Raw genomic sequence first — 13,488 nt, 5'->3', positions numbered from 1 at the left:
GTCCACGAATCGCTCGCTGAAGAATATGTATCTTTTACGAGCTCGCCTCGCTGGTTCCCAGAATATTACTCAAGTTCTATTAGTAGCTACACAGTTAGTTTAGGTATCGCTGGCGTTAACCCCGGAATCATGCATACAGTGTACCGGGTGCAAATAAACAATTATAAAGTCACGAGGGTAGAAGTTTTGTTATCTGGTAATTGAATTAGCCGGCGGTAACTCAGGAATGCACGTAACAAAGTTTACCATGTCGTGAGCCCGCCGAGTGTACATATTTGCAATGACAGACTGATCAAAATGCCGCAGGGTCCGCCAGGGAAGAAAGGAGAACCCGGCACGTGCACCTGCAATGCAACAGCCCTGATGGCGTCCTTTACGATGCCAAAGATGATCCAGGGACCGAAAGGGGAGCAAGGTGTACCGGGGCAAGAGGGGAAACAAGGCCAGATGGGGTTGACGGTATTGACTCTTTGTAAAAAGAAAAAAAGAAAAAAGTAAAAAATAAAACAAACAAAACCGCTTTGCGATATAATGGCAAAGGGAATGACTTACGAATGTTCACCCTTAAATGACGTTATAAATAAAATACATCTTCGTAGGCGAATAAAATGATGATCCCTTTGAAACTCCTCGCACCTCGTAACACAAACGCGTGTTACGTTTCTATTTTTTCTATTAAACGAAACCCCGAACGTTATATCTTTCCGTGACGAAGGATAAAGAGAAATCCGCGTCTTCGAAAATTGGCCACAAACGGTTCCGTTTGTTGGCGGAGATTCTTAGCGTCCAATTGATTACCGCGATGCATTGTGCAGGGTGCGGCAGGACCACCTGGAGAGCGAGGATTGGAAGGACCGCAAGGCGCCAAGGGTGACAAAGGAGACATGGGAATAGCGGGACCGGAAGGTCCTCAAGGGCAAAAAGGAGAACCTGGTCGCGACGGAATACCCGGTGAGAAAGGTGCTCAAGGACCGCCAGGGCCGCCTGGAAAGGGCGAATTCTCCGGATACGACGTAAGTAACGATTCGCTGTTGGGTTTGTCCAGAAATCTTCGGTCTCGAATCGACCTACCCTCGATATAGGTAGAAAGAGCAGCAAAGCGTAGAGCACGCACCGTATTCGAGGTTCGTTCGTTCCACCATAAAGCACTTCAATTATCATTCCAGCCCATTCCCTCGGCCGCACAGTAACCGAATTTACATCCCAGTTGAACCTTCTCCGGGCGTAAACGTGCGCGCGTTCGCGTCCAATAAACTAGACCGATCCCCGGCGTATACCGTGAGGGCGAGAGCGGCTCCTAAGCAAACGGGAATATTAAGCATCGCGAACAGGCTAAACAGCCGTACGGCTTTGCACCATTAATTCGTGTCGTTCTCGCGAGATGCTCGAGCCGCGTATCCCTTTAACCCTCTCCTTGCACGTGCATATCTATTCATAGCAGCGTTAACTTCTCCAAACGTATGTATCTCCGTTTCTATCAATGGAAGCCTCCCCCGTTAAGGATCCTCGAATTGTGCGCGCGGCGTGGCATCCAACTCGATCGGAACGTGTCACGATCCGCCACCGATGAATTCCCCGTAGCTCCGTGAAATTGACCAAATCCCTTGACACCTGACTGCTGGCCCGTTACGATATCCGTCGAGCGATGGTACGTCGGTGGTTTTTACGACACCGCTCGGCTGCAACTGTTCCCGTGTTGTCTCGACGAACCGAGCAGCGGCCAGCAAGAAATTCGTTGAATGGAAATGGAACGCGGTATCGGCCCGCGGGGAATAAGTAACCGTGCACGTAATAAAGGTGGTACCGGTGTCTCCATCCCTTCTCCGTTTCCTTCCGCTCCATTCTTTCGCAGCCGCGTTTTTTCGCGCCCCTCCGTTTTTCTCTCGACACGAACCCCGACGCCCTGTGCGACCGCGTCGCTGCGCTCTTCCTTGCCGTTTCCGTGCACGGCTCGACCGAGGGAAAAAGGCAAACCGAATAAGAAACCGGCCGTGTCCGCGTGCCAACCGCTCCACGAGGAACGCTGGCGGAAACGCACGTCGGATGACCTATTTCAGAGGCCAGCGCACCGTGGAAATTAAATAGGGTGCGACACGCGGTGGTCCGATGGCTTGCTGAAAAATGAACGCCGTTGTTTCGCTGGTTCCTGGATCAGAATTGCGACGCGTGCGTTTCGAGCGGGTCCGTTTCACGCCGCGAACGGCGATCGTTCGTCGCTGAAGAAACCCTCGTGTCCGGCGACGATGGCTCGATGAAACTAGTATCGCGATAGCCGCGATCGTAGTTGCCAGCGAAAGTATCTCGATTTTCCGTACCTTTCTCCATGCTTTTAACGTACTTGGGAACGAACAAAACTCTTTCGGGCTTCCGACGTTTCAACAATTAGCAGACGAGGTCAGCCCGCTCGTTTCGTTCCCGTGGTGTAACATTTGGAAGTGTGCCACCGGCAAGAATGGGACCAGAAAGAAACAAACTGAACGTAATGAAGTGCATGATTTTTTCGCGAATCTCGCAACCGTGCGAATCTTTGAACCGTAATGAACTACGTAACGTTCCATTTTTCCTAACAATTTCGCGTTTCATCATTTTTAAATGTTATCGATCAGTTATCAGGCGGTAACTACGCTGGGCTTGCATACGCGTGTGCTGGCCCGGTGTCCAGATTTATTACGGCAAAAATAAGAACCCAAGAAGCGAATTTATCACGCTCACGGTGTATTATGCTCACGAAAGTTGAACTACGCATAATTTGACCGGCACGTGATACAGAGTGGATAATCCTACCAGTTTCTTTACCGCAATCTCGATGCAACTATGTACGTAGCTGCATAGAAAATAAGCTAATTATCAATTTAAATGAAAAGGTAAACGAACGATATCCTGTACTTTAATGGAAAGAAAAATATCTTTCATCCAGTCGAAGGAATAAAAGTACACGCGATTGTACGCACGAGCGTCTGGACTTATATTTTAAGTGGCCATTTTCTCCAAGTTTACGCAAAACACGTATAAAACCATAACGTTATCGTACGTTAACATGCTGCATCGAAACAATGCGCATCCCGCTCGGTAGGTATTCTGGCCGCGTGAAAAGTTTCAGAAAGAAATATTAGGAGCCCGCAGTTCTGCATTGTTACCTGGTAGCAAAGTATTCTTACAGCGTCGCGCGATGGTAAAAGATTCCCCGACGCGGGCAACCCCCCTACGTGAATAATACTTTCCGCGTGAACCGTTCCACGAAAGATTTTTCAAAAATGTCTCACGTATCCTACCAAGAACACATGTTCCGTAAGATTGCAACACGAAGGGAACTGGAACGGCTGTCCGATATCTAAAAACATTAATGTAAAGTGTATTTTCGGGAACGAGCCTGAAGCTACGTGGAACGGAAATGTACGGTGCATAGAAATTTATAGGATGGTTGGGAAGTCATCCTCTATTTAAAAAATGCCAGCTCGTTGTACGCCATTAATTCCGTTCGAGTGACAATTGGACGCGATGCAACTTCTCCTCGTCTTGCTGAAAGCTTATTCTTCGTAACGGAACAGTTCAGATGGGAATTTTGCAGCTGGCTCCGTGTTGCGCGTTATGGGACTTGTAAATTTCCATACGGTAAATGTTTACGGGGATGCCAAATGTTGACTTTGAAATGAACTTATCGTTGAGAGTTTGTAATGGATTACATGCTGTACGGAGTGCATCTGGTATACGGATTGTCTGAGAGAGATGCCTCCGGTAGTAGCACGCAGTTTATCGTATTACCACTCGAATGGAGTAACCTGGAAACTCGTATCGAATGAAACGTCTGCTCCCTACTTTCGCGTTAATTCGTGCAACGAACGATAAAAGTAACGCGTGCACATGTGTACCATGATCGATCATATGCAATTGCTGGTCGTGTTGCAATTGGAACGCGTTGATTGCTGTCAGTGAATTAACGCGAGCTTCCCTTTGATCAAGTTGTCCCTAAAATTCGGTGAATTCGAATAACAGAATTAACGCTGGGACGCGATTGAAAAAGAAAAATGGCGGATCTAGGATGATTATTCTTCGGGCAGCTTAATCGAGCAAAGAAATAGCTGAAAGAAACCGACAGCCACAGCCGCATTAATTCCGACGAAATCCAACAGATGTACGGCAAAGCATTTAAATTAATTAAACCGGTCTAACGTTGCGCCACGAGGGAGGAGGCGGGCCGCAGCCCCGAAACACGAGGAAAACCGCCATCGACCGCCTTTTCATCCCCCAGCGGGGGTCTTTGCGACCTTGCAAGGGCTTCGGGAATCCCCGACAGGCGAAGTATCTCGCCTCGACCTCGAGCGTTATCTTACGCGACCCGGTGCCGGGTCCGCGCTGCAACGTGCAGGCGTCCGATTTCCCCAGAGTGTACAGAAACCAATTTCTAGGCTACGCCGGCCAGGTGCGGCAGGTGAGTGACTCGTGGCAGAGGGTTTCGCTTGCTTAAGCGAACGAGACGGCCGCCGTCCGACGAAAATGCACATCTGCGGCCGGAACACCCTCGCTGGTTACACGAATCACTTGGTCAACTGTCGTGTAGACCCACGGCTCCGTGGGAGATGAGAAATTCGGATTAGACGCCGCGATGGAAAAGGGCTCCCTTGCCCACGCGAGCATCGCGATTTCTACGCCCCCGCAGCTAAATCCTCTACGACGCGTATTAAGAGTTTCCGGATGTTTACCCTTTCTGGAACTAATTGCTTCTGTAACGCGATGTACTTTTACTCTTCTTTGCGTTCTCGATGTCGAAGCAACAGCGAAACGTAACGTTTTTAGAAGCTTTGTTTTATATATTTAATATTCTGTAGAGCAATGATGGATTCTTATTATTGTACATAATAATCCGTTTCACTTTCTGAATGGTCGGCGACTGTGGGATCATCTCACGTGGAACAACGCGATTCAACGTCATTCATTGCGAACCTCATCGTACCAACGATGTGTTTTGCATTACCCGCGCGTTAATTGAGTACGGTAACCTAACGTTACGTACAACGGAATATTGTAGGTAGTAATTTTCATACCTCAGGGGCTACTGCTTAACATCGTTCTCCGTACGATTATAGTTATGCCCACAGACAAGAGGATAAGTTTCGTGTAGTTTTTCTTCGTAGCTTTTGAAACTAGAGCCACGATCGAGAGCCATCGGCACCGCTTTATTGAATTATCTTCGAGCAGACGTCTCGTGACTTTTCGATCATTCGTAATCCGCTCAGAATACACTCCACACGAGCTGTCAGTGGATAAAGGAGAAGAAACCGGAATGAAAGATGCTTACGTTGAATGGGAACCTCTCAATAGTTCAAGGAAAGTCCGAAAGTTCCGTAGCAGTTGGTAGAAAGGCTTTGAGATGCCGATCTGACATGTAAGGGGGCAAACGTTGCGGCGTTGATAAATAGGTATTCAGAGGCTTTTACGTGACGGCGAACGAAAGAGAGGAAAAGCAAACCGGTCTCGATTCGATTACGGTTATTCGAAGCTGATCGTCGGTCCTTAACTCGCCTTTTTTTCTCTTTTATTTCATGCTTTTATATCCGCATGAGAAATTAAAAAAGGAATATGGCGAAATAGCGATTTGGAATGGGAGAAAAAAGGCGGTGTGGACGATCGAGTAAACGAATGTCCATTGGTCGGAACAATTTAAAACGGTCATCGACGAAATGAAACGCACGAAACGCGATATCGATTGGCGCTTTCCTACAACTGTTTCGCTCTTGAAAGGTTTCACCCACTTTCCCCGCTATTCCTCGAATGTTTTTTAGCGCGTTTCGAAAATTCGTTCGAGCACCCGCGTCGATTAATTTCGAATGGTACGTAATGGCCATTTGGAGCGAACGACTTCACCGTTTAATAAATGGCCGCTCGAATGCGGTTGTTGCGATCGCCAATACAAATATTGATTCACGTTACCCTCGCGTGAAATATTTGCACGAGAAAATATTGTTGATTAATGGACGTTAAGAATTCCCCGGCGGTGCCGCTTGTCGTTCCGTTTGCGGCCCGTAGGCGTCGGTTTCCACCGGAATATTAAGCCGGCCCTTTTATTCTGGACGACGCTCGCTTCCATCGTTTCTAACGTTGCCGTGAAAAATCAGAATCGCAGCAGTACGCGATACTTCGTAGACGAAGAGGTAGAACGAGCTAATTCGCCATTGCCTCGAAGCGACGAGCAACTCCGAATGGGCTCCCTGGATCGTTGAATAAATCGCGGCTTCGGATATCGGCTTGCTTATAGGGATATCGGTTAGTTGTTTACTTTGTACCGCGACTCGCCTAACTGGCAGCGAGAATAGGGATAATAGTTCAATTGAACATTGGGGAGAGTATCGAGGGTAAAGGTAGACAATTGTTTGAACGGCGATTGTTCGCCGACGGCCATTAGACGGTACAAACGTGGCAGGTGGCAGCTCGGGTCAACCGACTGCTTTTAGCTTTACGACCTTATATACCAATGATTAAACAGAGAAATTTCGGCTATTATGCGCATGCAGCCCAGTTGGAAACCCCGGGGCATTTATAGGGTGAGTAATAGTTCCATATTTAGTGCAACTTTGCCGCGAAAAGCTTCTTTCGAGATTGCGCCCGGTACGCTACAGGCATTCGGCCTTACGGTTTCTACGCGATGAAATTTATTGCGAAACTTCATGATGAATACCGAACGACAATTGGATTGCCAAACTTTCCCGCGTTTTGCGTTTTAAAATACGTTATTTCGCGCGTTTTCCCGGCGAAAAGCATACTCGCATACCAAATCGGTATCGACCGATCCCTGGTTTCCTCCGTTCCATAACGAAAAGTGACTTTTAAAACTTCAGACGGAGGGCATCACGATGAGGCCAGGGCTGCCAGGGCAGAAAGGCGATGCGGGGCTTCCGGGAAGCCCAGGTCCGAAAGGAGAGGCAGGAATCGCTGGCGCCAAGGGCTACAAAGGGGAGCCAGGGCACAAAGGTGCGAAAGGCGACCACGGAAAGGAAGGTCCGCGAGGAATTCAAGGGTTCAAGGGTGAACCTGGCGCGCCGGGAGCACCGGGTCTGCCTGGTGCCCCTGGGGAAAATGGGAGGCCAGCCGAAAAGGGCGACAAGGGTGACACTGGACCGGAAGGTAAACCAGGTCCACCCGGAACTCCTGGTCCACCAGGCTTGCCCGGATTAAACGGTCCTGGAGGAGTAAACGTCGGAGAACCAAGTAAGGAAATATTTCGTGCAAAGCGAGCGTTAACACACTAATCGCGTCGAATGAATTAGTGTTAAGGGAGAAGGGCGACAAGGGCGAGAGCGGAGCTCGCGGATACAAGGGCGACAAGGGCACCAAAGGCGAGAAGGGTGACAAAGGTGATTCTGGACCAGCCGGAATTCCCGGTGTGAATGGGATTCAAGGGCCGCAAGGTAATAAAGGCGAGCCTGGCAAGGACGGAGTCCCTGGATCGCAGGGGGTCGTCGGTGCAAAGGGGGATAAAGGTGAGAGAGGTCCACCGGGCGCCACGGCAATAGCCAGCTCCGGCGACTACATCACTATTAAGGGTGAGAAGGGTGCGGAAGGGAAGAGAGGCAGAAGAGGCCGTCCTGGACCACCGGGCCCTGTAGGGCCACCAGGAAAGCCGGGAGCGATGGGAGAAATTGGGTTACCTGGATGGATGGTACGAGAAAACTTCTATCTTGTTTTTCACCGTTTCCTATCGATCAACCCGTTCTATTTCCGTTTCACTTCCTGTCCGCGAGGTAAACGGGTCTCGTCAAATTATTTTATCATCGTTGCCTGTATAAATCGTTACGTATCGTTCAATCACCTAAACAGCGTTCCTTCCTCCTGATTTCATTATCGTTGGTTATCAAAATCGAACGCTAAAATCGCAATCTCCTTTTTTTTTCAATGCTACGCGCAGAACACCATGAAAGTGAGTATCGCCTTTCAATCGAACGGTCGTTCAATTATTCGTAGCCCAGTGGTTAAACTAATTGGCTCGGGCGGGAGTGTGATGATCGAGCTATGAAATTAGAAATCAGAGTAATAGAACGAAGTGTACGTTAAATCGAACTTGCACGTGAAATTAATCAAAGGGTTAATGAAGGTAGAATATTCATGAACAGGAAGATAGAACACGAACGCTATGTATCGGTAACTACTTCTAACAGGGTCGGCAGGGAACTCCGGGACTTCCTGGACCTATCGGGCCGGCGGGACCCAAGGGAGAAAAAGGAGAGCCCGGCACGCCTAGCCCTTACGGAGTTTCTGTCGGCGTAAGTACCATTTACAGCTCCTCGTCAAAATCACCGCTGCGAGTACCTACATGGAAGCGATTCAATCGTGAAGCTCACGGGATCCATCGGATTAACGCCTCCTCTGATACACTGTTCGATACGATTTATCTACACGATAAAATAAGAAGTTTCCAGCGCGGAACGAACAAACGAATGCATTTGTACTCATTCTCGCAGCGGATCACAGATTATGTAGCGGAGATGTGCACGATGATCTACCGTTCTCGTTAAAAACTTTTCGAGATTGTTGGAAAGCTCATTTTCGGTGAAAAATGTAACACGGCCAACGCAGATTCGTGTTACACTTGCTCGAGAGACAAGAATACGCGCGATGAGCGCAACAAAGTGTGATATTGAAAAAAAAATATACGCAAACCAGAAATCTATCGCGTATATCATCGTTCAAGCTTTTTTCCGACTCTCGATTTCCTCTTCTCTCTCTCTTTTCCTTTTCTTTTTTTTTTTTTTTTATACCAATCGAATCGATTTAATCCTTTTCAGAATTGTTTAATCACGGCCAGTACGAGCTCCGCTACGAACGAGCAGACTCGAATATTTGTTAGTCGAAACAACCACTCCAGGAAGCTCCCAGAACTTGTAACAGGGCTCGTAGATCACCGTGTACACCCGCAAGTCTCATTGAACAAGCAGAACACTCGGGGTGACGGGAATTAATGCAACTGTGCGCTTGACGCCCGCTTGCGTTTCACCCCCCTCTCTCTCTCTCTCTCCCCCTTTCTATATGTATTTTTTCCTCTTCGTTCGTTTTCTTTTTTCACGGCTCTTCATTTTCATCTTTGTTGGCAAGCGAAGCCGCGAGTCGATTTATTCGGGCGCCCCGTGCAGAAATTTCGTCGGCGCCGTGACAAGTGACAAGCAGAAACGAATGCGCGTGGCAGGGCTTAATTCACCGCACTTTTGGTTTAAAAGCAGCGGCAACGTAAGGCAAACCCGGGGCTTTTATTGCGCTTTCGGGCGGTTTCGCGGCGGTGAAACCACCTTCCGTGATGTATGTCGATTTCCACTTGACGAAACTGGTTCCGCTAACTTTTTTCGACGAAATATACGTGTATCGTTCACGTTCGACAGAAATTTAGATAGTCGTGGTTCGTTGATAATCAGAGTTTTCCACGAATAAATGGATCATAATAATTGTGTACATTGGCAAATAATCGTCTAACGATGCACAGATAAAGGGTGACAAAGGCGACGATGGTTTCCCTGGAATTCCTGGACAACCCGGACGAGACGGTCAAAGAGGACCTCCGGGACCTCCTGGACCACCTGGACCGCCGTCTCAAGGGAATTATATTCCAGTTCCAGGCCCTCCGGGTCCTCCTGGACCGCCAGGACCACCCGGACTCTCTTTAATTGGGCAAAAGGGAGAACCAGGAATCGGGAGAAGTCATATATTTGGCGAGAGAGACTATTACGGTGTCAGACAAGGTGAGAAGCGATCACTCCTTACTATTGTACAATTTCTTGCCGATATAATCCGAGGATAACGTGGAATTAGTACGATACGTTCCGTTACAAAAGGAATTTTTTATTTTGCTATGCCGCAAGGACCCAGAACTAGTCTAGACGAATTGAAGGCCCTTCGAGAACTAAAGCAACTAAAGGATCTAAAAGAACAGCGTTTAGGTAACGCATACTAGATCTTTTAAGTTCCAGTAGTCGTATCGAATCTTTCTACACGTTTCGATTTCAACGAACAGCATTGTTAGGCTTAATACATCGTTGAAGGAATCTTACACGTTATTTATACGTTTTTATAAGGCGCTGAAAGATCATCCAGGGGTCCTCTGGAAAGCACGACGAAAATCGTACCAGGGGCAGTGACATTCCAAAATACCGAAGCTATGACGAAAGTGAGTATGCAGCCCTGTAGGGTGTAGATTCGAGTCGGATTTAAACGATGTAATTTCGTTAAATCTGCAGATGTCTGGAGTGAGCCCAGTTGGAACGCTAGCTTATATCATTGACGAACAAGCGTTGCTCGTCAGAGTGAACAATGGCTGGCAATATATTGCGGTTGGTATAAAATTATCTAGTTTCGTAGTATTCCTCTTTTTATTTAAAATATCTTTGACAATGTTCTGTACAGTTGGGTTCACTTTTACCGATAACTACCCCAGCACCACCGACAACGTCGCCACCACCAGCGAATCCACCTTTCGAGGCTTCTAACCTGATCAACCAGGTACCCGTAAAACCAAACGGAATAGTTGTGAGTTACTATCTTAATCTTGTTAAGTATAAAATGCTCCGATAAGAGGGCGGACTAATGTATTACATAATCTCGATTGAATTTTCTTTCCGCTGCGAAGTGGTATCCGCGAATGGTAAGGCATTAGCACGATTAATCTTCCGACGTTACCCCACTCTCTCTCTCTTCGCTTCATTTCCACTTTTCGTAGAAATGTTTCGTTTCATTTCATTTCCGTTAAGAATTAATAAAATTTTGCGTTAAGTAAAAGGCTTCTTCCATTTCCACTATCAGAATACGACATGTCGATCCATCGTATGTACTCTAATTCAGCGAAACATTGAAACAACTTTCCCAACTATTGTAGCGTAACGCATGAGATATTCATTTGTACGATTTCATACGATTTCCAGTGTTTCGGTGCATTTTGTACAGTACCACACATTTGCTACAGTACCACTTTACTTTCTTACTTTCGAATAATAGTATTGGAAATTTCTTAAGATTGCCACTGTAGCCGGTTCAAGAAGATCGCATGCGGAGTAGAATACCACTTGATTCGCGTTCTAAAGTGATCGTTTTTAAGACCATTTAACCCGTCGTCGAATGGCAATAATATTGCGTCGACGTTACAATTTCCAGTTACGAATGGCTGCCTTGAACGAGCCGTTTACCGGGGACATGCACGGCGTGCGAGGGGCTGACTACGCCTGTTATCGACAATCGAAGCGAGCCGGTCTGAGGGGTACGTTTCGAGCGTTCCTCAGCTCGAGGGTACAAAATGTCGACAGCATCGTGAGGCTCGGTGACCGGGAGCTGCCTATCGTCAACATAAAGGTGATTTCGCAATTCGAAACGCATCGATTCCCAACTATTTATCCCGCGAAAGTTTCCCATCGAACTTTCCGACCAATTTTCCACAAATATATCTCGTTTTCGAACCCGCAGGGAGACGTTCTGTTCAACTCGTGGAAAGAGATGTTCAACGGAAATGGGGCGTACTTCTCGCAAAACCCAAGGATCTACAGTTTCAACGGAAAGAACATCCTCACCGACTTCGCATGGTAATAATTGTCGTTGATCATTTTATACGCGCGATGGGCTGATAGAATAATCGTTGAAATTCGGTTCGTTCGTGATCGTTTCAGGCCAGACAAGGTGGCGTGGCACGGATCGCACCAATTAGGTGACCGGGCGATGGACACGTACTGCGATGCCTGGCATTCGAGCAGTTCGGATCGTTACGGATTAGGATCACCGTTAACAGGAGGCCGACTCTTGGAGCAAGTTCGTTATTCCTGCGACAACAAGTTCGCTCTGCTCTGTATAGAAGTAACCAGCGAGACCGCAAGAAGGAGGAGAAGCGCCGAACTTGCCGACGAGGAGGACGAAATGTCGGAAAACGATTACAAGGAGTATTTGGATTCTCTGATGGAAAACTAACCCGACCATCTTCCTCACCTTCCTCTCCCACTATCTCTCTCTCTCTCCCTCCCCCTCTGTCTCTCTAATTCTAACTATTTATCTTTAACTTTCAACATACGTAAACACAGCACAACAACAACGGCAACACCAACAACAATAAACAGAGTTCGCTCACCATTGTCCAAATAGAAATCGAGATGTGTCAGTCGTTACTGTTGGATATACTGTACCATTACATAAAGTAAAGAAAATACGATTCGGCGAGATTAATCAGTAGCAGATGTACTGGCGAAATTAAGTGACCATCTCGTTTCTGAACAGTTGCGAAATCTATCTACCTATAATTCCAAAGGTTGTAGCCCTAATCAGCGAGTCATTAGCCAGCGCTTTTACACAAACTTCCGTTCTCTCCCTCTCTCTCTCTCTAAGAAATAAGACTGATCGTCTAGACATCGTTCATCAGTATTTCGAATCAATTACACGCCTGTACTGTTAATCCGTCGTCGCAACCAAGCGTCGTGTAAGCTCGCCATCCGATAGTTTCTTCTACTGTAATCGACGCAATTAGGGATACCCTACGTCACGACAAACGTCCAGTACATACTTAGATCATTGTTACGAGAGGAGATTCTACGAAGCGTGGTCAGAATATCCACCACATCCGAGTCATACTAATTTATACTCTGTTAAGGGAAAGGAATAGAAAAGAAGAGAAAGCGAACAAATATGACCGTGAACGGCTACTCTACGACCTAATAAAACGTCGGAATTCATATCCGCGATCGAATTGCATTTACACTTTAGCCAATACATATGAGTGTGTATGTTAGATGTAAGAAACGAGTCGATTAAGAAAGGATTCCGCGAAAGACCATTGAGTTCCCCCGCAAAACGGAATCCAGATTTATGCTCCGTGTAGAATTCGTGGCAAACGCGTTTGCTGCAATTCAACGTAATTGCAGAGCTGTATACGGGGTTGCAGCGCGTACAGGCGCTATGTATGTATATGAAAGGGGAGAATTATTTAAAAATTGAAGGGCTTAATGCAGAACACCGGTCAGACTCACTTGCGAAAGTTCCCTTTTCGAATATTGCCTATCAAGTTTAACATTTCATTAACCTTTAAACGCCATATTATTCTAGTCACTCGAATTAAAAACTTACTTTCCAGGTTAAATTCTCTTAAATACTACTAATCACCAAGCTATACTATCTCAACTAATGGATTCAAAAATTAAGTTTCAAGCATAAGACTCTATTAACGCCGGCTTCTCTGTTGAGCCTTTCAATTAACCTAACAATTGTGAACAATTGTCGGATAAGCTTTCAAAACTACTCAGTATATTTATAGCAATATTTTATGACTTACGTATAGTTTCTGTTCGATGATGAACAAACGTTACCACTCCACAAGCTGTCGTCGTCGTGGTCGTTATCGTCGTCGTTGGCCTCTGCTTTTTACATCGAGCATAAATCCAGCCTATCAGTAAGTCAGTGTCTATAATTCGAGAATACAAATATATTACTAACGTTAAACTAATTTATTACGATTAAGTAGAGAGAACGTCGGTCTGTAAC

The 13,488-nt window shown here is 46.7% G+C and overlaps 1 protein-coding gene across 6 annotated transcripts in view; it reads left to right on the top strand.

Annotated features, from left to right (window-relative positions):
• Mp (collagen XV/XVIII-type protein multiplexin) overlaps nt 1-12,324 on the top strand; it is a 197,303-nt gene extending 184,979 nt beyond the window's left edge. For 2 of the 6 annotated variants that reach the window (XM_076906039.1, XM_076906043.1), the window contains 14 exons: nt 307-459; nt 816-1,013; nt 6,510-6,539; nt 6,834-7,203; nt 7,263-7,654; nt 8,151-8,255; nt 9,467-9,722; nt 9,843-9,920; nt 10,056-10,147; nt 10,218-10,310; nt 10,384-10,506; nt 11,128-11,322; nt 11,434-11,549; nt 11,634-12,324. In XM_076906039.1, coding sequence (XP_076762154.1) covers nt 307-459; nt 816-1,013; nt 6,510-6,539; nt 6,834-7,203; nt 7,263-7,654; nt 8,151-8,255; nt 9,467-9,722; nt 9,843-9,920; nt 10,056-10,147; nt 10,218-10,310; nt 10,384-10,506; nt 11,128-11,322; nt 11,434-11,549; nt 11,634-11,928 — 2,496 coding nt within the window. In that variant the 3' untranslated portion in view covers nt 11,929-12,324. The remainder of the gene's footprint in view (nt 1-306; nt 460-815; nt 1,014-6,509; nt 6,540-6,833; nt 7,204-7,262; nt 7,655-8,150; nt 8,256-9,466; nt 9,723-9,842; nt 9,921-10,055; nt 10,148-10,217; nt 10,311-10,383; nt 10,507-11,127; nt 11,323-11,433; nt 11,550-11,633) is intronic. The other 4 variants (XM_076906040.1, XM_076906041.1, XM_076906042.1 and 1 more) reach the window with 4 other exon arrangements.
• Nucleotides 12,325-13,488: the final 1,164 nt, after the last annotated feature.

The sequence above is a fragment of the Xylocopa sonorina genome, chromosome 13 (assembly GCF_050948175.1).
Source record: "Xylocopa sonorina isolate GNS202 chromosome 13, iyXylSono1_principal, whole genome shotgun sequence".
NCBI lineage: Eukaryota > Metazoa > Arthropoda > Insecta > Hymenoptera > Apidae > Xylocopa > Xylocopa sonorina.
This window is presented reverse-complemented; position numbering and strand designations above follow the sequence as displayed.